The sequence below is a fragment of the Chionomys nivalis genome, chromosome 5 (assembly GCF_950005125.1).
Source record: "Chionomys nivalis chromosome 5, mChiNiv1.1, whole genome shotgun sequence".
NCBI classification, from domain to species: Eukaryota; Metazoa; Chordata; class Mammalia; order Rodentia; family Cricetidae; genus Chionomys; species Chionomys nivalis.
In genome coordinates this window covers 64807681-64833865 of record NC_080090.1, presented here as the reverse complement: position 1 = coordinate 64833865, position 26185 = coordinate 64807681, and the positions used below count along the sequence as shown (strand labels likewise).

General features: G+C 47.6%; 1 protein-coding gene across 5 annotated transcripts in view; it reads right to left on the bottom strand.

Annotated features, from left to right (window-relative positions):
• Nucleotides 1-3081: 3081 nt before the first annotated feature.
• Fam163a (family with sequence similarity 163 member A) overlaps nt 3082-26185 on the bottom strand; it is a 79713-nt gene continuing 56609 nt past the window's right edge. Inside the window, exons 2-5 of one of the 5 annotated variants that reach the window (XM_057770338.1) lie at nt 10530-10627; nt 5980-6001; nt 4769-5046; nt 3082-4165 (exon numbers count right to left, since the gene is read on the bottom strand). In XM_057770338.1, coding sequence (XP_057626321.1) covers nt 3749-4165; nt 4769-4861 — 510 coding nt within the window. In that variant the 5' untranslated portion in view covers nt 4862-5046; nt 5980-6001; nt 10530-10627 and the 3' untranslated portion in view covers nt 3082-3748. The remainder of the gene's footprint in view (nt 4166-4768; nt 5047-5979; nt 6002-10529; nt 10628-26185) is intronic. The other 4 variants (XM_057770340.1, XM_057770339.1, XM_057770342.1 and 1 more) reach the window with 4 other exon arrangements.

The window sequence follows — 26185 nt, the reverse complement described above, 5'->3', positions numbered from 1 at the left end:
AATATTTGTTTACACAAAGGCCCTGCTGTATTCTGGGAACTCTATGGCCCTGGAACAGTGACCCCTGACCCCTTGGAGCAATGGCCCCTCCCCTTCCTCCTTCAGTTCCTGTGCGCTAATTCTAGCCAATTGAATGTGACTGCGAGGACTCTAGGCATTGGGGGAAAAATGATCACCCCTTGAGTGAGAATAGAAACCAATCACACTTCCTGTCCGGGTGTGTTCACTCATAGCAGCAAAGTTCGCCACGTCTGGGCACTTCAGCTGGAACTGTGGTCTCTTTCTTTAAAAAGCCCTTCCCCAAGAAACAGGAACTCCTCCTTGGTTATGGATGCTGACTCAGCAAAGAGCCTTGTGCTAAAGTGAGGGCTTTGGAGAAGATTTCGGAGTTGAAAATGGATGTTTTGGGTCTTCGAATGAGTGTTCATTTTAAAGTCATACAGGGCTGGCCCTTCTCCCCGGCGGAGGGATGGAAATACCTCTGAGGTTTTTTTATTTAAAATTTCTCCTTTATTTTGACATTCACTTGACTGTGTTCCAAGTTATCAAAGATACACGACAGGAAATCTGCAGCCGTAGTGGAGTGATGTGGAGGATGGTGGAGAGGACCAGCTATTCCCTGGCTCCTCCTCCTTCTCTTCCTGTTCAGGGTTCCGTTTGAAGTGTATAGAGTGTGTCTCATGGGCAGTCTCCACAGCTAAAAGGACCGCACGGCTGAGCTGGGTGAGCTTTCCCTTCCGCAGGATGGGGATCACGATGCTACAGTGAGACGAGGTGAGCAGGTGACCCGCAGCCTGCGGTGGAGCCTGTGCCTTGAATGATGTGGGCTGAAGGGAAGGGTGTGTTCCTCCCCCGCGTTGCCACATGGGGTCCAGACTTGGACATGTGGGTTAAGTTGAGAGAGCTGCAGGAGACACAAAGGGGGCTTTGTACCCAGAGCCCCCGAGTCCGGAAGTGGGTTACAGTCGGCTGAGTCGGCTGGATCGTCCTGCTTTACCCACAGGTGTTGGTATGATGTGATTCGGGGTGGAGGAAATGACAGCTGTGAAACCACAGGAGAGCAAGGCACTGGGCTGGTGCTGAGGAAGTGGGGGAGCTGCTAGGCCCAGCAGCAAGTCGGGGTTGCGCCTGGCCCAGGATGGGCAGATGGCGGATTGGTGCCCTGGAGCTGCGGAGCCATCCCTTTGCACCAGGAGACACATCTCATCAGCCCTGCTGCTGTGCCTTCCTGTGCAGTGCTTGGCAGTTGAGGTTGCTCCATAGAGGGTTGGGCAAACATTTTGTTGTTGTTTTTGAGACAGGGTCCCAGGGAGCCCAGGGTGACCTTGAACTTGCAATATAGCCCAGGATGACTTTGAACAACTACCATCTGTTTTCCTCTACCTCCCAAGTGAAGGAATCAGAGGTGGGTTTTAGTGGCGCTGGAGATTGGAACGGGGCTTTGTGCAGACCTGACAAGAACTCAACCAACTGAGCTATATAGCCCAGCCTGACTTGTTCGCTTTTTACCAACAACTGAAATAATTTCCTCTCCTAATCCCGTGGGCTTTCTCCCACCCCTTTTGTGGTTTCCAGCCCGCATCAAATACTCCTGTACCCAGGATCCATCCAACCCTGACCAGGATAAGGGCGAGAGGAAAGAGCTGACTAGCAGATCTTTCTACAATATCTTGGATTTATGGAACAATAAGGGACATTTAGAGTCCCTTTTGCCAAGTTTTGCTTCACTGGAGACAAACGGAAGTCTCAGTGAAATTACCTGACTGGTCTCAGGTCTAACAAGTGAACAAAATATGGTCAGAGATTGTCTTCTGCTTCTTAGCTAAATGTTATTTACAGTTGGAGATGTGAGGTGCAGCCTACTCTGTCAAACCAACCAACCAACCAACCAACCAACCAACCAACCAACCAACCAACCAACCAAGGGTTCAGGAGAGAGACCAGCCCTTCTTCTGCTGGCCCACCCTCAACAGCATTCTGTGAGTCAGGAATGTGCAGGCATTAACTATACACCCTTAGAAGTGGGGACAGTGACCCTTGAGCCACAGAGGTAACTGGAGAATTTATCAGGCATACTTACTAAAACAAAACAAAAAAGCAAAACAAAACAAATAAACAACACAAACCCCTAAGGCTGCTGTTAGTTACAAGTGGGAGGTGTGGGGACTAGGGAACTAGAGTAAGATAGAAAAATAGCTCATCATCCATCATCATGAGGCTTGAGAGTTAGGGGGCCAAAGGAGGGCAAGCAAGCATGAAGTGTAATTACTAAGACACAGCCAAACTTCAGGAGACCCCTGCCCCAGAACTCAGAGGAAAGGCTACATCCCCTGATGGGATAAAATGGTCCTGTTCTTTTTTTTTTTTTTTTTTTTTTTGAGACAGGGTTTCTCTGTGGTTTTGGAGCCTGTCCTGGAACTCCCTTTGTAGACCAGGCTGGCCTCGAACTCACAGAGATCCGCCTGCCTCTGCCTCACAAGTGCTGGGATTAAAGGCGTGCGCCACCACCGCCCGGCAATGGTCCTGTTCTTAATGCCACATTACAGACGGATGCTCAAGGGGTGCACCAGCCTCTAGAGGAGCTTGCGCAGGTGCATGGGAACTTAACTGCTGCAGCATTGCCTCAGATCCCTCCTTTGGTTGCCATGGAGATTGATCACTTTAATTGCCTTTTGGTCCAGCTCTTGTTGGGACCCTGGACCCTTCTGCTCTGCAGCTGGTGGTAAGTACATGGGAGGGAATGGACACATGCACCCTCACAGGGCTGAATCTACATCTGTGGTTAGCGTGGAGGAACGGGCAATCAGTGACATCTGCTCACTAGGTTTATCGAACTGCAGCGATTGAAATCTGGGGAAGGTTCTCTAGCAGGGGGCATAAGAAAGGACTTGGGGGGCCGGGCGGTGGTGGCGCACGCCTTTAATCCCAGCACTCGGGAGGCAGAGGCAGGCGGATCTCTGTGAGTTCGAGACCAGCCTGGTCTACAAGAGCTAGTTCCAGGACAGGCTCCAAAACCACAGAGAAACCCTGTCTCGAAAAAAAAAAAAAAAAAAAAAAAAAAAAAAAAAAAAAAAAAAGAAAGGACTTGGGGGGAGAGCAAGGTTGTATAGACGCTCCTTGATGTGGTCCCCATAAACAGCTGTGTGCTGTGGCACTTAGCATTAATTTGATGTGTTTCATGAGCAGGGGCAAGATAGCAGATGCGGTGTTCTCAGAACTCATATACCTATCGAGCAGGCAACCAAAGTTAAAAAATAAAATAGAGTGTAAATCACCTCATGAGTGAATTCTAGCCAGCAAAACTGGGGGCTCCTTTAACACTTTTTCCTCTTTCTCCTCTCAAATTCTGGAATGTCTAATCCTCACCTTCCCCTTTGTGTCCATGCCCACTTCGTTTCCCACGGTCTCTGGAAGCCTCCAGAGCCTTTGCTTATGCTTTCCTTGGTGTTCCTTCACACAGCCCAGTGAAGCAAAGGGTGTGGGCTTACTGGGAGGTGTGGTAGAGCTGACTGTTAAAGGGAAGAGTCGGAGAGAAACTGGTGACATTGCAGGCTTCTCGGGGTGCCACTTCTGGGCCATCTATCCTGCCTGGTCCTTGATACATTGACTAGCTCACATCCTAGTGAATCTTCTGCTATGGAAGCCAGAGAAACTGAGACGGTTCCTGGGGGGGACTATTGGAGGGTCCCCTCCACTCCATTGCTCCTGCTGGGACAGTGTTGGGTATGTGCAGATTGGGGTGAAAGGATTATACATCTGTACTAATAGCCCTTGGATTAGTGAAGGCCTCATGCCCAGAACTTGGCCAGGTCACCGGGAAACTCTGAGGTGCTGCCAATTTGAGGGATGGGGTCCCCCCCTCTTTGTAATGTGTAGGGGCAAAGGAGAGCCTCTCGCCTCCACCCCCATTGGGCACCATGTCAGCTGTCCGTATGTAAAAGGGGGTGCGGTATGGGGAGCAAGTGGTGCAGTGGCTGGCCACCCCACACGGCTGGCTGCAGGGCTCGCTGGTGAGAGGCACCGGGTTGCCTCTGCCGTCCAGGACTTGGGAGCTGCAGGCATTGCAGGTGGGGGCTCGGGGATGGAGGGAAAGGTCGAGTTCCTCCTCTTCCTCCTCCTCCTCCTCGGCATCCTCATCGTCTGTACTCTTCTTGCAGCAGTAATACTGGGGAGAAGGAAAAGGGGTGCTTGAGAGGCAGTCCAGCTCCCTCTCCTCCATCACTAGTTAGCGTGTACAGGAACAACCCTCCCCCAGCTTCCACTGAATACCTCGCACCAGTCACTTTGTTAGTCAATGGGGAATATACTCCGCCCTCAGAGACCCGCATCCCATTTACTCTCAGCTTTACCCAGCCAATCCTTCTCTTTCTCAATGTGTCCTGGTGGGCAGGGAAGCAGAGAGGGAGGCTCCTACACCAATGCAAGGACAAGGCAGGAGGCTGCTGCAGTAGCTTTCAGAGTCTCCCAGGATGGTGACTTCCCTACCAATCCCTATGAACTGGAGAGATGAACGTGAGAGCCCTGCATCTTCCCAGGACACTCCAGTGCCTCTGTAGGGTGCAGGGAACGTGTGTGCGCGTGCGCACGTGTGAGGCGCACAGCTCCCTTCTGAACACGCTCAATTTTCAGCCTCCTTGACTTATGATTCTCATGTTTTACGGCTTCGGGTTTTGTTGCCTCCAAAGTGGACCTCCACTTTCTGCCCCCATTAGGGAGAAGTGGCTTGCTGATGGCCTCCCAGCCTCTGCCTAGAGCCCGTGGAACTAACCTGGAGCCTACAGTAGCACAGGACAGCAATGATACAGAGGAGGATCACTGTAGCTAGGATTCCGCCAGTGATCACAACCGTTCCCGCTGTCATCCGCCCGGCGCCCCATCAAACTCTGCAAAGACGCATGCCGGTAAGTGAGGAATAGTCGATCCACATTCTCTGCACAGTAGTAGGTAGGAGGACAGGAGCTGAGTGGACCCAGGCCCGCATGGGCTTCCTGAAGGCAGAGGACTTGCTATGCTTAAACCAGAGTGGGGTGGGGGCCGCGGCTGCTGCTGGAAAAGACAGGCAGAGTGCTAACTGCTCCATTTCTTTAGTCTTTTGGTCTTTCTCTTTTCTGCTCTTCCTATTATCATCATCATCATCACCATTATTATTACTATATGCATGTCTCTCTGTGTGTCAGTGTACGTGTGTGTGTGTGTGTGCGCGCGCATGCGCCTATGGAAGCCAGAGGACAACCTTGGGTATTCTTCCTCAGAGTCTCTCACTGATCTGGAACTTGCGCAGACTAGGCTAGATGGAACCGGAGCCCCAGGAATTTGCCTGTTTCTGACTCTCTGATCCTTGTATTACAAATGCCCACCATCACACTTGACTTTTAAAATGTGGGTTCTAGGGATCAAACTCAGGTCCTCTTTGGAGACTGAACTCAAGTCTTCATGCTTGCATGACAAGGCCTATGTTGATGGAGCGATCCCTCCTGCTCCTATGGCTCCAAGAGGGAATAGAGAAGGACTTTGTGAAGTATTTTGCTAAGCATCACGCCCCCCCCCCCCCCCAATCTGGCTCAGGAATCCTCACTTTAACCCTTGGGACAGCTCTTCATTGTCCATGTTCCACATAGGAGGAGTCACCACACTGAAGCTTTGACAAATTTGCCTGGAATTCCACCTAGCCTGGCTCCCCATAAAAGTCAGCCTCTCTAACATTTCTCTCTTAGGCACAAGTATCAATGGCTTCTGAACATTTGGAGACACGAGCCCACAGTGAGCTAGCAGACAGCTTCCTGACTCCTGGACGGTCATGGTCATACTAGGGAAACTGATCCTGGTGCTTGGGGCCATGTTCCAGGTGAGGCCATCCAGGCTTTTGGCAGGCTGGTGTGTGGTGGTTTCTGAGCCTCCAAGGCATATGGGAGCCCCCACCCCTGGAGCACAGTGGGGACTTGATAGCTGGAGGATGGAGAGAAGACTCCAAGGACTTACACTCAGTGAAGGGAGCGATGACCTGTAAGACAGCAAAAGGTACAGAGATAGTGGGAAGAGACTGTTACTGCCCAAAAAAGGTCCCTGGGGTCAGTGTATTCCCGAATCTCCACCCATTCTCATCTAGACATTGCTCTTGGAAGCCCCGCTGTTATCTCAAACTCAATATACATCTGGGCTTCAGCAGCCCCCTGCTTATCAAGTCATGCATCCCATGTGATCACCTGGATGAAGGGGTACCCATTCCTTCACTCAAAGGTCCTATTTGCTCACCAGTGCTCCTAGAAAGCCGGTTTCTACTACATTTAGAGGTAGCAGCCTCTAAATGACCTGCTGGGTCTGTGGACCAGCAGTGTGGGTGTGTGCTGGGCACAAGGCATGTCCCGCCCACCAAGCGCCCGAGGAGCGCAGAGTCTGCCTTTTCAAAAGCTCTCGGATGGTTGATTTGCACTTTAGTTTGATCAGGGTACAGGATGTGCCCAGCTGTTCTAACTGAAATATCTCAAATACTTTTGATCTTCTTCAGTCTTCTGCTCCCCGTGCCAGTTCATGGTGAACCAGTGTATTGATATAACTGACACCCCCGCGTTTGAGTCTGAGCCCCATTCCTTTCACTGCAGTTTGGTCTTTCATCAGTCCCGCCCTTCGGTGCCTGCCTCGGACTCTCTAGCATCTTTCTAGGCCTGCCTGAAAAATAAATACATATTTTAAGTTGAATAGCATCCACCAAAATAAGACCTGAAGAGTAGAATATAAAAAGGCATTGCAGGGGCTGGAGAGATGACTCAGAGGTTAAGAGCACTGGCTGCTCTTCCAGAGGTCCTGAGTTCAATTCTCAGCAACCACATGGTGGCTCACAACCATCTGTAATGAGATCTGGTGCCCTCTTCTGGCGGGCAGGCATACATGCAGACAGAACATTGTATACAGAACATTGTCTAATAAATAAATAAATAAATTTTAAAAATGCTGCTTTAAAGAAAGGCATTGCAATGGAATCCGGAGATAAGGCAAGGGCTCAGGAACGGGGCAGCCAAGAAAGAATTCCTGGTGCCTTGAAGGATGTGTAAGAGAGATGATCATGTACCACTAAAAGTCACTCAGGACTTTCCACTCAGCTGGACACTCAAAGGCTTCACCCTCCCCAGCTTTCCTGTACGCTCACCACCATTTATTCCCATTATTCCCCCAGCTGAAGCCCCTACCCCATGATGCGGCAGTCCTGGTCTTTAGGAAGTTTTGAGTTTAACCATGGAAAGGGGTTTAGACACCCTATGACCATAGACCAGGGGTGCAGGGCATGGAGGAGGGGGTGCTGATTACTGAGGAAGATGTCCCCTACAAGGTCTGAGATGAATCCTCCAAGCTGATAGCGTGAAATAGTCCAGGGACTGAAGAATACAGGGGTGGGGGTGGGGGTGGGGGCTGGTGAGCAAGGCTCTGAGAAATGAGAGGGATCTCACAAGGCTGGGACATTCTAGGGGTAGGCGTGGCACAAACAGGCTCTTGGACAGATAAAGAGCTGAGAGTCTACATCAGCGCCTTTCCATATTCTGCTCCTCAAGACTTATTTGGGTGTGTGGTAGTCAACTTAAAAATATATATTTAAACCTGGTGTGGAGCGCATGACTTTAATCCCAGCACTTGGGAGGCAGAGGCAGGCAGATCTCTGGGAGTTCAAGGCCAACCTGGTCTACAAAGTGAGTTTCAGGACAGCTAGGGATGTTACATAGAGAAATCCTGTCTCAAACAATCAATCAATACAACAAACAAACAAAATATGTTTATTTTTATTTTATGTGTGTAAGTGTGTTTTGCCTGTGTGTATGTATGAGTACCACATATGTACCTGGTACCTGAGGAAGCCAAAATAGGAGTTGGAGTTATAGGTGGCTGTGAGCTGCCATGTAGATGCTGGAAACTGAATCAGGGTCCTCTGCTAAAAATGGCAAGTTCTCTTAATTGCTGAGCCATTTCTCCAGCCCTGCTAACCAATTTTTGATGCATAAATATCTTGAGTCTTCTACTAAGCTGTAAAATCTTTGCAACCAAGGATTGCGTTATACTGTTCCCATACCGGCCACTCCCAATATCATACATCACACCATGCGACACAGCAGGCAGGTGCCATGTACTCAATAAGAATTGGGTTATAGATTCTGCAGGTCACAGGATGACAGTTATTAATTTAACTGACCACTAGGGGGCAGCAAGTTGCAACTTTTAATTCCATCGACAGACTTCCGCATCCCTGTTGAAGATGGATTTGACTTTGCTCAGATGTGTGGCAGGTCATGTTTCTGGGGGTTCCTGAAGCATCTGGTGGGTAGGTGGGGGGTAGGAGGTAAATCTCTTGCTGGAGAGGATTTATAAGATGCCGTTACAACATCCAGAGAACCCTCCCCTGCTTCCACACATACCGCTGAGGTTTGCTTGCAAGACAGAAGTTTACCATAAGATCTGCAGGAACAGGGCAGTGACCCAGCCTACAAAAAGTCTTGGCCATTTTTTTTCTTGCTTTGTTTTGGTTTTGTTTTAATAATACATGGTTTCAATTTGTAGCTCAGGTTGGTCAGGAGTTTTCTATGTAGCCCCGCCTGACCTTAAGCTTGCATATAGTTATCCTTCCTGAGACTCTCAAGTGCTGGCACAGCCGGTGTAGAGCCACCACACTGACTTTGAAAACCTTAGCCTCCTCCACTGGGATGTTTCAGCAGACAGGGGCTTATGGGAAAGCCTTGTAAGAACAGCACCTCCCTCCCCAACTTACACCCTGGTCTCCCTTCTTTCAGTTTTAGGAGGCTATACAGTAGCAGTGTCTTAAAATGGGCTGGAGGAAGACGCCACCATCTGATGACTGTGTCCTACCTACACAGATACCTCATCTTGGACATTGACCTTTCTGCCTTGGAAAACTGGCACACGCAGAAACCCTTGCCTATGACTGTGAGGAGAAAGAAGGATGCCTCACACGCATCTTTCACACAAGTTTGTTGGTTTTGCTTTTTGTTTTTAATTTTAGACACAGGGTCTCATCCTGTTACCCATGCTTTCCCAGAACTCGCTGTGTAACCCAGAATGGCTTCCAACTCTCAGCAATTCTCTGTCTCAGTCTCCTAAGTACTGGGGTTGCTGGTGCGAATGTGTGTATGTGTATATACTGTTTGTTTGAGACAGGGTCTTACTGTGTAGCTCGGTCTGCCCTGGAGCTCATCATGTAACCTAGGCTGGCCTCGAACTCACAGAGATCTGCCTATCTCTGCCTCCCTAATGCTGGGATTAGGTTGCGCTATCGTGCCTGGCTCCCTTTTATATTTTTAAAGACCCTACCCAGCATGGTTATGTGAGGGGAGAAGGCCCAGGCATTTCCTGGCTGCATATATATGCCTTTGTAAGCCAGGAAGGCATGCATGAGATGTGTAAAATGAGCTAAGCAGGCTCAGTCCATTTCCCCGAGGACCCTGTACAAACAGTACAATTTGGCCCTTAAATTAGTGGTTCCCCATTATTTCAGGCAGGATCATTTCCCTTTTTGCAATTAGATCCACATGGTAATGGTAAATCTTTATACGTATAAATAGCATGGTACAACTTACCAGGCATATTCCCTCTTATTGTCGGCAGACTTAGAGGAGGCTCCCAGTAATCCCCATCCCTTGTATGCTGCTCTCACTAATTGTGTGGATGTAGCCCATGACTTGCTTCTAACCAGCAAAAAAGTAGCAAAGGTAATGAGAAGTCACTTCTATGGGCAGGTTCAGGATTCTTTTATTTTTCCTGAGGCAACCCTTTCTCTTTGCTGCAGTGAGCTGTTATGTTGGGAGAGCCATATGACCAGGCATCGCAGGTGGGCTGTGGCCAATAGAAAGCTGTAAACTGAGGCCCTTAGTCCACGGCCCAGAAGTAACAGAACTGTTACAGCATCACACAGTGAGAACAGAAGCAAGTCTGTTTCCCACCCACCCAGTCAAGCTTTCAGATGAAACCTCCACCCCAGCCCACGCCTCAAACGCAACCTCTTGATAGATACTGAAGTAATAGACTCAGCTCTCCACCACAGGATTCCTGACTCACAGAGACTCTGGGGTGTTCTCTGGGTGTTGTTTTAAGCTGTTAAGTTTGCTTCACAGCAAAAAAAGCAACGAATACACCTTCTTGGACACTACCAAAAAGTCCTACGACATGAGCAGAGAGGCCCAACTTCTCAAAGACCTATCTGGAGTCACAGGGTAGCAAGTGTCTGAGCCAGGACTTCAGGGCTAGTGTTATGGATTTCTATCAAAACTTCTGCCTCTTGAGTAGCTTCGTGAGAAGGAGAACAAAGTTCCTGTGTTCTCATCCAAGTCCTATCAGATCTGGGGCAGAGCAACTCAGTGGCAGCCAACCCAAGATACTGGAGTCAGCAAAGATGAAAAGTTATTGTCTACTGAAGAACTCTGAGGGTCTGGGCTCTGAGTCCAGGTTTTATAACACTCCCACTACACCCATCTTCCTGCCTGGAGTGCAGATACTTCTGGGAATCAAAGCTTTGGCCTGCGCCTTATACTCACAGGAAATAGCTGGAGCAGCGGTGGCTCAGTCATGCAGGCTGAACATGAGCAGATAGCAGCTGGGGGTGTACCATGGCCAAGGGCATCATCAGTCCCTGCTAGAGAAGAAGAGGAGTTAGTGGGAGTTGTATGTGGATTTGAGTGGTCACATAAGCTGGAAGGTCTTCAAGACTTGAAGACCGTATTCCATTCCATCCCAGACTCATTTTCTTCTTTGATCACTGCTGTATCACTATAACCCCCGTCCAGTGCAGCAGTATAGCACTGGGCAAGGGTGCCTGGGGCAAGAGACTCGGTGGGGACAGGATCCCATCTACGTCTTCCGACCTCCACCTGGGAACTCAACTGTGTGCTCTGTGTGTGATGCTCAGCTCAGCTCAAGTGTGCTGGGAGGGGATCCAGTCGTTAGTGACACCACAGAACCACTTTCTGAAAGGACACACTGAGGACCCTTGGCTTCTCTACCCCCGGAAGCTGGAGGTCAAGAATTGGTGCCTAACTAGCAGGACTTGGGAGCAGAACTTGGGAAAAGATGATGGGGGATGTGTGGACCTCTAGAGTGACCCTGTCCACACATCACCTTCCTCTCTGATCGGGGTCATTTCTGCTCCTGATGCATGGATACTATCTTTGTTAGGATTCTCTATTGCTGTGAAGAGACACCATGACCACAGCAGCTCTTATAAAGAAAACATTAAATTGGGTGACTCACAGTTTCAGAGTTCAGTCCATTATCATAATGACAGGGAGCATGGCAGTATGCAGGCAGACATGGTGCTGGAGCTCAGAGTGCTACATCTTGCAGGCAACAGGAAGTGGACTGATTGCCACACTGAGGGAAGCTTGAGCAAAAGAGACCTCAAAACCCGTCCCCACAGTGACACACTTTCTCCAACAAGGCCACACCTCCTAATAGTGCCACTCCCTGTGGTAGTCATTTTCTTTCAAACCACCACAGGTAACTGGGCTTTCTTTTCTCAAGGATGTTCTCACTCTCTGAATGGTAAGTCAGGTTTGAAAGATTTCTAAGGACAGGGTCAAGATTGGACTTGTTTCACTAGCTAACTCCCTCCTGGCTGGCTTTTTGCAGTAAGTTGCTATGTTGGGAGCTTCATCTGGCCAGGCTTTGTCCAGGCTCAAGCTGGGAACTGAATTTGGAGTAAGATTTCAAAGCATATTCATGGAAGTCAGAAGACCACAGAGTGTTGGGGACAGGTCCCCCATTCTCACTATGTGAAAAATCTACAGTGGAAACAGAAGGAGTCGCTTTCAGCATCCAGACCCACACTCCACACAAATAAGATGGACCAGTAATTTGGTGAAGAACCGAGAAGCTCTCTGGCAGAGCGATTGCTGAACTATGAATGCCTCCTTCCTGCCCCTGTGGGATAGAAGCTGTGGCCGGCCCAATGTTCTGTCCTGTAGTGCCATTAATGAGACATCCCAACAAAAGAGGCCAGGTGTGGCTCCCAGATACCCAAGGGCTAGGCAAGGAGTTGCCAGGGGTCCCTGAATGGAGCTGGTGAGCTTGCAGGGGCTAAGGGAGACTCACGGCTGCTCTCAAATACACAGAGGCAAGAGCCAAGTTTAAGCTCCTCTCAGTTCTTTAGCCAATAAAAGTGCACACTACCCTGGTGAGGCAGTGAAAATGAAAGCCATGAAGCCACAGGAACACACACACACACACACACACACACACATCTATGATAAAATAAAGGTAATTGATTTGTTAAACAAGTTGCTACATGGATTTTGCTCAAAAAATGTTTTTGAGAATCCTTTTTAAATAGTCAATGGGGAAATCTCTCCACTTCCCCTCTAAACAAAACTAACAATCTGGCCAAATCACACCTTGGGCCGATCCGACTGCTGTTTAACTTATTCTCAGAGGAGAGTCGCTTGTGTTTTTACAGACTTCAGAGTGCTAGTCACGAGCTGTCAGCACCCTGCAGTCCGATGGTATTGCTTTGGCTCCAGTTTGTCTGCTCAGGCGGAAGTGGCTGGAGAGGTCCCAGCCACTGTACCACCCCTCTCTCTTTCTGTAGTTACCGGCTCCCGTGATTTTCACTTTAGAAAAACGATTCATGGAAATGTAAAGACTCCATAAGAGTTGTCCCCGATATCTTATTTAATAAGAAGAAGCCAAGTTCAGAGGGGCTGAGTAACTTGCTTAACCACACACAGCAAGGCAGAGACAGATAGGCAAGGAGAGGCCCTGAGAGTGGAGCATCCTGACTCTGAGCCTGCTGTCTCTCCTTCCAGAAATGCACGCCTTTCACCAGGCACCAAGGTGTCCCCTGGAGTTCGTTCTTTCTTTCTTTCTTTCTTTCTTTCTTTCTTTCTTTCTTTCTTTCTTTCTTTCTTTTTTTTTTATTTTTCGAGACAGGGTTTCTCCGTAGCTTTTGGTTCCTGTCCTGGAACTAGCTCTTGTACACCAGGCTGGCCTCGAACTCACAGAGATCCGCCTGCCTCTGCCTCCCAAGTGCTGGGATTAAAGGCGTGTGCCACCACCGCCTGGCTGGAGTACTTTCTTGAAACAGATTGATAGTAACAACAACTGAGCCACCCGTTAAGAAACAGAGACCCTGAACCCTCCAGAGCCACATCCATAGTGGCTGGGCTGGCGTGGGAGTCTGTGTTGTACCAGGTTTGTGTCTGACCATCTGGCCCTTTAGGGAAGTGACAGAGGAATGAAGGTCTTTGGGAGGCAGCAGGGTGGCATGGGAAGTGTGTAGGAGGGGTGACCTTGCAGAGTTGGTGGCATCATCTGGTGCCCATGTCAAGACTGGTTCCAGGTTCTGTGTCTTTGGGGCCAAGTCCACTAGCAGTCTGGACGTGGGTCGTCAGAAGAGCCAATGGTCCATCAGCAGAGAGCCGGTGAAGAAGTCAGGACGTGGGTCTTAGGGTCTTAGAGGATCATATTCTTCTAGCACAGACAGGGAGGGACACTAAAAGTCACTTTCCATCAGTCTAGAGGTCCCTGCTCTCTCAGAGGGGGTCCCTTACCGACAGTGACCCCAAATTCCTGTTAGCAGGGTTCCCTCACTCCCTGGGTGACTTAGGAAGAGAACTACAGGATGCAGCTGCACCCAGGCATGTAATTAATGACTCCACCCCCTTAGGGACACAAATTAACTGAGTGGGGCCTGAGCACCTGCTGTCAATTTCTTCCAATGCAATTAAGCCTTCTCCAGTCATTTATTAACTGGCGAAATTGACATGGCAGGTTAGCAGCTGGAGGAGAGGAGCTGTTGTCTCCTTGTAACCTGTCTGGGACTGCAAGCTCAGGCAAGGCTGGTGTGGGAGGGGGAAGGAAGGGGCGGGGCTGTGAGAGGATGGTGAAGCACAGGGCCTGTTGCTTTGATTATTCTGATGCCCATTGCAGGTCCCGACTGTCGGATGAGGCTCTCAAGAGGCCCTTTTGGCCCAGGGGAGTAGCTCCAGGCCCCCAGAGATGTGTGCACCTGCAAACCGCCAGGAAAAGTCAAAGGTATGTCCATAATAAGGGGCCTCCACCGCATCACCTGGACTTTGGTGTCCCCTAAGACTGTGCAGGTCCTTGTGGCCGAGAGACTCAGGCACAGCCTTAACAGGGGCAGAGCCCATGATGATTCTAAATACAGTTGAGCTGAAAGTGAAGACTGACATTATAACTCCACCTCTTGTCACCCAAAAGCCTAGTTTTTATCATAATATCCCATCCTGGGCCCCTGAAATCTCATTTTCATCTCATAACGCAAATGTATTTCATCCACCTTTGAATGTTCTCAAAGGCTTTTTAACAGTTCTGACACTATTTAAAAATCCCAAGTCACTTCTAAGACCCAAGGCTCTCTGTCTTGTTTCTGTTTTTGCTCGTGTCTCTGTGTATGTGTGTGCACGTGTGTGCTCCCATGTGCATGTGTGTGTATGGAACTGTGTATGTAGGTGTGTGTGGAGACCAGAGGCTGATACCAGGAGTTTTCCTCAATCACTCTTCATCTTGTCTTTGAACTAGGGTCTCTAACTTAACCCAGAATTTGCCATTCTGACTAGTCTAACTAGTCACCTGGCTCCAGAGGGCCCCTCCTTCACTTCCTAAGTGCTGGGATTACAGGCAGGCCCTTATGCCTGCCTGACATTTACATTGGTGCCATAGATCCAAACTGAGGTCCTCATGTCCTCATGAGAAACACATTAGTATCTGAGCCATCTCCCTTATCTCAAGGCAGTCTCTTAAGAATGAGCCCCTATGAAGTAAAAAATGCGTCCTATGTTTCCAATCATACAATGGCACAGAGGAAACATTCTAATCTTTTCTTTCAAATATTGAAATTTATTTACTTTTTGGTATATGTACAAGTGTTGTGTATGATTTTCATGTTGTGTGTGGGCATATATGCAGTTGTGTGTGCTCATATGTGTGTGTCTGTGTGTGCACATGCATGTGCCAATATGGGTGTGCACCCATATGTGTGTGTGCATGCCCTCATTTTATTTAAACAGAAAAGGGGAAATGGTGTGGGAGGTCCTTCTATGTGTTGCTCTTATTGGTTAATGAATAAAGAAACTGCTTTGGCCTATAACAAGGCAGAACTTAGCTAGGCAGGGAAAACTAAACTTAATGCTGGGAGAAAGAAGGGCAGTGTCAGAGAAATGCCATGTAGCCCTGATGGAGACAGATACTGGAACTTTACCTGGTAAGTCACAGTTTCATGGTGATACACAGATTAATGGAGATGGGTTAATTTAAGATATGAGTTAGTCAGAAATATGCTTAAACTATTGGCCAAACAGTATTGCAAATGATATGGTTTCTGTGCAGTTATTACGGGGCTGAGCAGCTGGGAACAAAATAGTGGTCTCCTACGACATGTATGCGTCTGTGTGTGTGCATCTGTGTGTGTGCATCTGTGTGTGTGCCTGTAGAGGTGGACACTGGGAGTCTTGGTCCATTGCTGTGAACCTTATATATTGAAGGTTCTCCACAAACCCTGAGCTTTCCATTTTCCATTTTAGTTGCTTTGGCAAGTCAGCTTGCTTGAGGGATTCCTCTTATGACTGAAGGTGGGTTGCCGTACCCTCCCAGCTGGGCCCCCACACCCTCCCAGCCAGGCCCCCACACCCTCCCAGCTGGGCCTCACACTTGTAAGTCTTTTAGCCACTGAGCATCTCCCCGGCCCCAGCTGTAGCCTGTCTAAAGATAACAGTTGCTTTCTTTCATACCTGCCTCGTCTGCAACTTTAAACTTGCCCACACTCCCTTCCTTGACAAATAGCATACTTCTCATGTCTTTTTGCTTTATTTATTTATTTATTTATTTATTTATTTATTTATTTATTTATTTATGTTTTTCGAGACAGGGTTTCTCTGTGGTTTTGGAGCCTGTCCTGGAACTAGCTCTTGTAGACCAGGCTGGTCTCGAACTCACAGAGATCTGCCTGCCTCTGCCTCCCGAGTGCTGGGATTAAAGGCGTGCGCCACCATCGCCCGGCTAAATGATTTTGCCATTATGTGGTTGCCAGGAATCGAACTTCTGACCTTTGGAAGGGCAGCCAATGCTCTTAACCACTGAGCTATCTCTCCATCTCTTGCTTTATTGTTTCTCCTTCTCACTAAAAGTTCTGGATGAGAACAGTAGGCAGTGACTGAATGGTCCGAATACTCTCCTGGCTGGAAATTAGCCCATTACATTTGAATCAAGCCTCATTCAAGTTCTCAGGAAATGGGCAGAAGGCGGCTTCTGGAGGCCAGAAGTAGGCACTGAACCTCCTGCAACTAAAGTCACAGATGGTTGTGAGCCACCGTGTGGGTCCTGGGGTCGAATGCAGGTCCTTTGGAAGAGCAGCCAGTGCTTGTAGCCCTGGAATCGTCTCTCTAGTTCTCACATACCTTAAAAAATTCTTTTATCATTGAGACTAAGAAAATCCTTTGCAAAAGAGGGAATCTCAATGTCCCCAATAACAACGATGCTATCTGCATTCAGCGTGGGTCTTTCTTCCTCCCTTAGTCCTTTCTGGAAACACCTTCACAGACACAAACAAAATTATACTTTATTAATGACTTGGTGTTTCTTAACCTGATCAATCAAAATTAGCTATTACAGGACTTGAACACCTCACTTTTAGCAATGGACAGATCACCGAGGCAGACAATCAACAAAGAAACAGCAGAGGCGAATTATACCGGGAGTCAAATGTACCTAACAGATTTCCACACAACATTCCATTCAGCTATTACCAAATAAACATAATTTTTTTTGTCATCAGAACATGGAACATTCTCCATGATAGATGATATGACAAGCCACAAAGCAAGTCTCACCAAAATTTAAAAGTTAAAATTCTATTAAAAGCTTTTTCATGTCAACATACAATGAAACTAGAAACCAGTAATGAGAAAACCATTGACAATGATACCAAAATGTGGGGCAAAATTTACTTTTGAAAAAAAAAATGGATCAAGGAAGAAATCAAGGAACAAAATTTAAAAACTTCTGGAGACAAGTAAAAATAACAACATCCTATTGAACTGGATCAAATATAGCATAAGCACTTTGAGGAGCAAAGTCTATAGCAATCAGTGGCCCCATGAAAAAGGTGAGGAGGTTTCAAGGGCTGGAGAGATAGACCAGTAGCTAAGATCATCTACTGCTCTTGTAGAGGACCTGGATTCTGGTCCCAGTCATACATGTAGGGGCTGACAGTCACCCAAGATTCATGTCTAGAGGATCTGACACCTTTTTGTAGCCTCCTGGCCGCTGCACACATACAGTGCAGAGGCATATACGCTGGTGAGACACTCTCACACACAAACTTTTTAAAAGGCAAAAAGATATTTGATAAACTATTGCTGCACCTCAAGGAACTTGAAAAGCAAGTTAAAAACAAACTAAACCGAAAATTCGTAGAAGTGAAGAAACAGTGAAGACCAGAGCAGATACAGATGAAATGGTGATAAACACAACACCAAAGATCATGAAAGAAAGAGCTGGTTCTTTGAAAGGACGGAAAGTGGACAAACCCTTAGTTCTGCTTTTTGCTTGATGGGTTCAGCTCATCTTTTGAACTGTGCAGATTTGGTGGAACAAGCAAATCAGCAGGAGCCCTACTGTTTGGTTAGTGTAAGTTTGACAGGCCTAAGAAAGCAAGCTAAATCTACACAGCAGCAGCCACTTAAATACCCTAACAGCTAGGCAGCCCTCAAGGCTCCTGGGCGCAGCTAGGCAGCCCTCAAGTTTGGATGGTGCTCTCTTCAGATGTGAATGCACTGGGCATTCTCTTACCATCACAAGTTTGGATGGCGCTCTCTTCAGATGTGAATGCTACTGTCTTTACTTGTGTGATAAAATGACAGAGTCACGCTCAAACCTGAATTTCATCTGTGGTACTTGTGCCATACTGACAGCAAGAGCCAACTTAGTAAACACAGAAGTTTGGAGCCAGAGGTGACCATGAAAGCAGTGGCCCTATGACAATTTTTTTTCATATCTGTGAATTTTGTAATGGTGATTTAGGCAAGTCCTGTCTAGATCTGCACGAACGTGTGATTAGCTCCTAGCTAATTATGATGGAGGGCGTGCCTGTGAACCGGCCTGTCCTTCCTTTTTCTCCTATCAGAGCACATCCCTGATGCTGCTGATCGTGACCTTCATGACCTTGATCTTTGTGCCTCTGACCTTTGCTCCCTTCTGTTTTCTGCTCAACTGCGATTCTAGCTCCTCTTCTGAACTCTGCAGATTTGAGGGAGAAGGCAGACTGGGAGGCACCCTGCTGTTTGAACTGAAGTAGCTTACTTAGAGAAGGAAGGTCTCTAGGAGTCAGTGCACAGGAAGTTTAGAAAATCCTGAAGGGCCGGGCGATGGTGGCGCACGCCTTTAATCCCAGCAATCGGGAAGCAGAGGCAGGCGGATCTCTGTGAGTTCGAGACCAGCCTGGTCTACAGCGCTAGTTCCAGGACAGGCTCCAAAGCCACAGAGAAACCCTGTCTCGAAAAACCAAAAAAGAAAAAAAGAAAAAAAAAGAAAAAAAAAATCCTGAAGGGACCACTCAGTGGTCCTCATGATAGCTGTCAACTGTGCTAGACAGTGGAGGATATGGAGATGAGAAAAGAGGGTTTGAAAAAGTTATTTTATGTATAATCTTATTTTTATTTACTTTTATGTGTAGGGGGAAATTTTCCTGATGTTTGTCTGTACACCACAAGTGTGCAATACCTGAAGAGGCCAGAAGAGGGCATTAATACCCTGGGATGGAAATGAGTACGTGACTGTTCCAAGGTATGGTTGAGGAGAAGGTATGGTTTATTGTAGATATCAAGGAGAGAACAGCCAGAGGGATCTGGAAGAGACCAGACTGAACTGGGCCATGAGAGGAGGGAGTGTGGGGAGTGAGAGAGGAAGAAAAGAGAGAGGAGACAAGGCAAGCAGCTGGAGAGAGTGGAATCACGATGACTGATTTCTTTAGGAGAAGCTGGGGGAAGGGAAGCAAAGCCCAGACCCTAGGCTGGAGAGGTTTAGGGTAGGGGGCAGGGTGAGAAGGGCTGGGTGAATCCACAGGTACTGAGTGAGACTTGTCCCAGGGTCCTTTGGGAGCTGGCAGTAATCGAACCTGGGTCCTCTGGACTCCGCTTTCCCTTACAGTTTTTAATTATAATGAAGGATGATTTTTTCCAAAGTAAATTAATCAGTAAAAATTACCAGTAACTCTCAAAGACAGGAAGGTACTGATTTATGCAAAGGTGAAAAGAAACAGATGTGGAAGACAAGCATTTACCAGCTTCCTAAAGTCTGGGTTTGTGTGTGTGCTCGGGTGCATCACTCTGATAGCTGTCATCAGAGAGCCAAGGTCTACCCGCAGCAAGGGTCAGCAAATAGGATGATGCTGTCTAGAGAGGAGGGGCACCCAGAACAACCACTGCATAAGAGTAATAATAAAGATAAAGGAGAAAGACACCTGTGAAGGCACTTACAGGTAGGGGCAGAAGTGTAAGTTTAACTTAATCACAAATGGCCAAGGTAGAAAGTCATTTCCTCAGGCAAAATCAAGCCAGATTTTGTGTGTGTGTGTGTGTGTGTGTGTGTGTGTGTGTGTAGATATAAAGTGACAGATTTGGCAAGAATTTGAATAATAAATATCCTTCGAGATGCTCCCATTGGCTTACTTCTCTGCGACCAGTGAGTGCTGTGTGGCAAGGCAGTGTTACCACAGTCCGAGGGACTGGAGCAGAATTTAATAGTGTGTCTAAGACCTGGAAAGCTGCAGGCACTTCAGCTCACCAGTTCTCTTTTAAGGAGCCCGTTTTCCACAGATGCACACATGTACAGGTAGATGCGTACGAACATCGCTTCTGGTAGTATTTGTACAGGTGCACACCACTTAAGAAGGATGTGTGTGCTCAGAAATGTATTATTAGGTGGTTTCATTGTTGTGTCAGTATTACAGAGGGTATTTACAAAAACCTAGACAGTGGGGGTCAACCACTTGACACAACCTCTTCCAGGCTGGCTTTGAACTTGCTCGATAGTTGAAGATGTTCTTGAACTCTTAATCCTCTTGCTTCTACCTCCCACTTGCTGTGGTTACTGATGTGCAGAAATGGGGCCTTGGAGACATTTTGAAATCCCATATAATTTTTAAAATATAAATATATCAATTTAGAATACATAAATTACTTCCTTTGGGATTTTTCCCAAAATTTTCAACAAAGGATTTTAATTTCATTATGGTATGGTGGAACATGCCTTTAATCCCAGCTCTCTGGAGGCAGAGGCAGATGGAGAGGCAGGACAAATTAGAGATGTGGTAAACAGAAATATGGTGCATATAAAAAATTTACATACTTACACATAAAATAAACATTTTTGGGGGTATAGTGGCACACACGCAGGAGGCAGACACAGTCAGATTTTGTAACCAAGGCCAGCCTGCTCTACATAGTGAGTTCCAGGCCAGTCAGGGTGACATAGCAAGACCACGTTAAGCTTTAACAGAAGGATAGGCCTCAGTCAGTAAAGTTTGCAAGCATGAGAGACGGTTCAGTGAGTTTGATGCTAAGAACCTACAGAGGAAAACTAGACATAGTGGTGCCCGCTTGTGATCCGAGTGCTGGGGAGGTAGAGACAGGCAGCTCCCCAGGGCTCACTGGCCAGCCAACCTAACCGAATGAGTGAGCTCAGGCCACTGATAGACCCTGCCTCAGCGTTCCTGAGACCCAAGGTTATCCTCTGGCCTCCATAAACATGTGCACACGTGTGCATGTGCACCTGAACATGTAAACACACAGAAAAATTAAAATAATGATTAAAAGAGTGGTAGAGGAAATACATACACTAGTGACCGTTGTTCACTGTCATCAAGTATTATGTGTGTGCACAATTGAATGTACTGTATTTTATTCTTTCCTTTTCCATCTGTGAGTTGTCTGAATATGTGTGTATATGCATGTTTGTATGTATGTATGTGTGTGTGTGTGTATGTGAGAGAGAGAGAGAGAGAGAAAGAGAGAGAGAGAGAGAGAGAGAGAGAGAGAGAGAGAGAGAGAGAGAATGCATGTGTGCTCACACATACATGTATAAGCCAGAGGTTGATGTCAGGTACCATCCCCCATCTCTCTTCCGCCTCATTCATTGATGTGGAATCTCTCAACCAAACCCTGAGCTCACTGTTTTTCTAGTCTTACTGGTCACCTTGCTCTGGGGATCTCATTTCTACCTTATAGGGCTGGAATTACAGGGTGCCACTGAAACAGAATAAAGTAGAAAAGGCCAATTATTAGATACTGATCTATTGATTTCTTTAGTGATTTACTTAAAGCTTGTATGGCCTGTTTGCTAAGCATGACTTCACTAGGTACCAGGAACAGCCTGCAGAAAAGGCTGAAACAATGATAAAACCTTCCTTGTTTGATGCTCCACCCTGTGAGTTTAGAGTATAGAATGAGAACACAAACCGGACCCGATACTGAGGCCTTTCAGGGGCCATCCTGGCTCTGGCTCACCAGTGACATCCCTCTTCCACTGTCACTGAGCATTTTAAGTGGATTCTGTGGATCTGAACTCCGGTCAGCATACTTACACCACACGCTGTGCTTTATATGGTAGCTGTTTGCGTGCTACAGTGTCAGCATGAACACGTGACTATGTCTAAGGACGGCTCAGTGTCACTAGGCGGTGGGAAAGTTCAGCTCTTTGTCATCCTGTAGGACTACTATGATAAGCGTGGCCAGCCGCTGGTTGGAATGTTGCACTTTGTCACGAAGAGTGTGACGGAAGGAATTGATGAGTGTTTACCCGCAGAAAGATCACTGACTGCATCGTGGTTCTTCCATGGAACACCACGCAGCTAGAATGAAGAGTAAGTCTCTGCATCACCGTGTGTGAGGTTAGCACCTACCTGAAACAGCACTCACGCTGTCTGACTCAATATTCCTACTTCTAGAAATACATACAGGAAATGATCCCACGGAAGGAAAAAGTCTGGAATGGAGGGGGGACTCATTAATATTTATAGTCAGACAACATAGAATAAACTATAAACTACAAATGTCTAAATGATAAGGGAAGCCATTTGTTGGCTTACAGCACAGGCACTCGGGAATGTGGATAGTTATTAAGTTACAACTTCAATACTTTGTTTCAGAAAGTGAAGACTGTGTTTACATGGACAGAACTGGACACAAGCCTATGTAAGTATGTGGCCATCAGGGAAAAACTGGAGTGTTAACATGGCAGTAGGCTCGGCCTTGCTTGGCGGGGCTGCCCGTGCTGTGAGAATTAGCTGGTTTTCCTTCTGTTTTCATGGTTTTATAAATCCGCTCTTTGTCTCATGAATCCTCTTCAGTGCACTCCTTGTTTTTCAGACATTGTAGGCATCGTGGCCTTCCTCCCTCATCCACCCTTCATGCCACCTTCCATGTGTTGATTGTGCACATGTTCCACTCTGGGTTTGTGGCTGGCAACACAGTCCCATTCCTTTTTTTTTTCTTTTTATTCTTTAAAGATTTATTTATTTATTTATTTATTTATTTATTTATTTATTTATTAAGCATCCAATGTACTGCTGGCAAGGAAGGCACCAGGTCTCATTACAGATGGTTGTAAGCCACCATGTGGTTGCTGGGAATTGAACTCGGGACCTCTGGAAGAGCAGCCAGTGCTCTTACCCTCTGAGCCATCTCTCCAGCCCCACAGTTCCCATTTCTATGAGTGAGGAAGGGGCGCAGGCTTTGGAGTTGGGAAGCCCAGATTAGATCCACGGTTCTGTGAGACTTTGGGTAAAGTCCTGTGCACTGGGATTACGCGTGGGCTGCCATGCCCACCTGGCATGCCTGAGGGTCCTTCAGATCCAAACTCAGGGCCTCGTGCTTGCCTGGCAGGTGCGCAGTCTACCGATCCACCTCTCCAGTGCTGCCTTCTCATTTTTATTCACCCATGGGATGGTGTCACCCACATTCAGGGTGGGTCTTCTTTACACTGTTAACCCTTACGGGAAATGCTTTCAAAGCCACACCCAGAGGTGTGTTTCCATGGTGATTCTAAATTCAGTCAAGTCAACACTGAAAATTGCCCACCACAGAGGGTGCTGATAAGAATTATGCTGGGGTCTGGAGAGATATTCAGAGCACTGGCTGCTCTTCCAGAGGACCTGGGTTTTAATCCTCAGCACCCACACAGACATACGTGTAAGCAAACAATTTTAAAAAACCACTTAAAAAAAGAATTATGTTGGGATAGCAGGCCCATTCCAGCCATCCCTATTTCAATGTTCAATGTTTCTTTGTAGAATGAAGAATTGCTGCCTGAGTTTTTTTCTTTTTTTTTTGGATGTTGGGAACTGGGTGTCATTTCCACTTTAATTCCCTAAACTTACAGCAAAGACACAGCTCTGAACTGAGGGCTGAGCAGAAGGTTCTCAAGAGAGTCAGGGCAACCGCCGGGGTTCTTGCCAGGTCCTGCCTGGGGGTGCTGGCTGTGGCTACTGTGAACGCAGCTTCAAGGAGCTCACGCTGGTGCCCCTCTGGCTGTCCTTCCACTCACCGAGGGACCTTAAATAATGTCCTATGGTCGATCACATAAATTATGCCTCAGTGGGGAGGAAACGACTCTGTAGTTATTCAGCTGGAGTTGACTAGAGCCACTTGTGTGTGGCAGCATTCTGTAGTCTGACTGGATGCCCAGGGCATCATTGACACAGTAGCAGGATCCCTGTGCCTGTGGCTGGGTTCGTGTTTCTTTCTAGGGAACTTGCTTTTGTCTTGGTTTGCTTTTCCTTTTAATTTACAGGCATGAGAAAGCACCCAGTTCCATCAAAGCCAATTCCAAGAACTTTGAACCATTTTGAACTATGCAATTTGAGCTAGTCCCAGATCTGTCTCACCAAGACCCCTTGAGACTTGACAAGACACTGTCAAGACCTGGGGCTTCACAGAGCCATAGTTAGTGTTAAGCCAGCAGGTCACAGACTGTGCGACCACACATACACATTCTAAAAGGTATCTTGTTTCTATTCCCCACGATTTGGTCACACACTTTGTCCATGAGTCTCAACAAGCCATCTCAGTCAGAATTTGAACTGTTCTCTTGCTGTGAAGAGACACCGTGACCACGGCAACTCTTATAAAAGAGAGAATTTAACTGGGGGCTTGGGTACCGTTTCAGAGGGTCAGTCCATTATCACCGGGGCAGGAGCATGGCAGCATTCATGGGACAGTAGTTGAGCTACATCCTGATCCACAGGCAGAGAGAGTGGCACTGGGCCTGGTGTGGACTTTTGAAACCTCAAAGCCCACCCCTAATGACACACTTCCTCCAAACAGGCCACACCTCCTAAACCTTCTAGCTCTTCTCACACAGCGCCACTCCCAGATGACTAAGCATTCAAATATCTGGGTCCACTGCATGCGCGCACTCTCGTGATTTCTAATTCAAACCACCACAAGGTCAAAGGTCATTAGCCTTTGCCAAACCAGGAGGGCTGACGTGACCGAGTGGCTGTGGGAGCAGTTGAGGACTGCTGCGTTTGAGTTTGGTGAGAACTGGATTTTGACTGAGTGGTCAGAATAAGTGATGTTTCTAGTTTCTCCCACTTGAAGTATTGCTTCTAATACTTGTTGCTGAGGCAGGAGGCTCTCAAGATATCCTGGGTTCAAGGCCATCCTAAACAACAGGGACAAGGTCTTACAAGGGTCTCAGAATGCAGTCCAGTAGGGCAGTGCTCGCCTAGCCTGTTCAGGTCCCATACCACCCCCCCCACACACACTGCGTGCTAGGAACTGTTATATTAAAAGATAGTTATCATACTTGTTTGGTTGGAAGCTCCAACTCACTCCTGCTTGATCCAGAAAGTCCCTTGCTCTCTCTCCAAACTCCACCCTCTCAGAGAATCTCCAGCAAAGAAAAGGCACCAAAAAGCCCAGTTACACATTTTTGGCAACTATTGCAATCTCTTCCCCTGTTGCTACCAGGAGCTCAAGCCCCACCTAAGCCTTGAGCTTTTGACCGTACTGGGGCACAAACACAGCTTGTGACAGACATGTCATCTCCCCGTGTCTACACGTTATATAATCTCCCTGCTTTGGTTCAGGCCTGTGGCTCCTCCAGCCTTGATCTGTGGGCCTGGAGAACCCACGCAGGAGTTGCTTTGCTCAAATAAACCTGTTCTTCTACTTTTTCAATTTGGCTTGATCTGGCTTACTGCGTTGGTGGAGAAACCTGTTATCGGGGAGCAGAAAACGTATTAATACTTACTATACTGTCCTGGTAAACATGACACTTAGAAGAGCGAGCTCAATTTTAGCATTCTAAGAGCCTTCCCCAGGGCTCCATGCTGAAACGCAACAACACGGGGAGAGGTGGCCCAGGTGTCAGTGTGCAGTGTTTCCCCTTCTCTCTCTCTCTCTCTCTCTCTCTCTCTCTCTCTCTCTCTCTCTCTCTCTCCAGGACTGGGCCATGCAGCCACGAGGGCCCTTATGTGCTTGAAGTATGACCCAAACTTGGTTCCATGCACTGAAGCGTTGCCGCTCTGAGCTCCCTCAGCTTCAAGGGTATGTGTGCTGTAGGTGATAGACTGAGGGGAGGAGGCTTTTGTGGGTCCCAGAAACAGTCGATAGCTAAAGGCCAGGGCAGGGGAGACAGAGAGGCAGCTCCTTGACCCCAGAGATGTGCCCTCCGTGTGGAGAGAGTTGTGTCCTGAGATGGACCGCAGAAAGGCCTCCTATACCAGGGCCTAAAGACAGTGCTACTTCTAACACTGTCCCAGGATGCTGGGTCCCTGGGGCCTCTCCTTTCTTTTTCCTATCTCTGTTTTGCAAAGGAAATGTGTTATCTGAGTTTAAGACCTAAATCCTCAGTGTCTAGGCGGGTTGAGTATTAGTGGAGATTTAAGGGGCTTTGCTGGGCTTCACACTGTGAGTGCAATGGCTTAAATGGAAAAGCTTGGGAGACCTAATACATAGCTGGCTGGGCTTCCAGTCCAGGCCCTTTGGCGTTGGTTCATTCCCTGCTGCTGGCTGCTCACATGTCGTTCCTCCTTAAGAACGCCCTGGGATTTAGAGGAATTTCCCTGCTTGATCCCCTAGCTCTCTCCCACCTCTCTCTCCTCTTTCCTCATTCTCTGATATTCTGAAGGTCACTGTTTGCCGGCCTGCTGAGCCTCAAAAGCAGTACCTACCTTGAACTT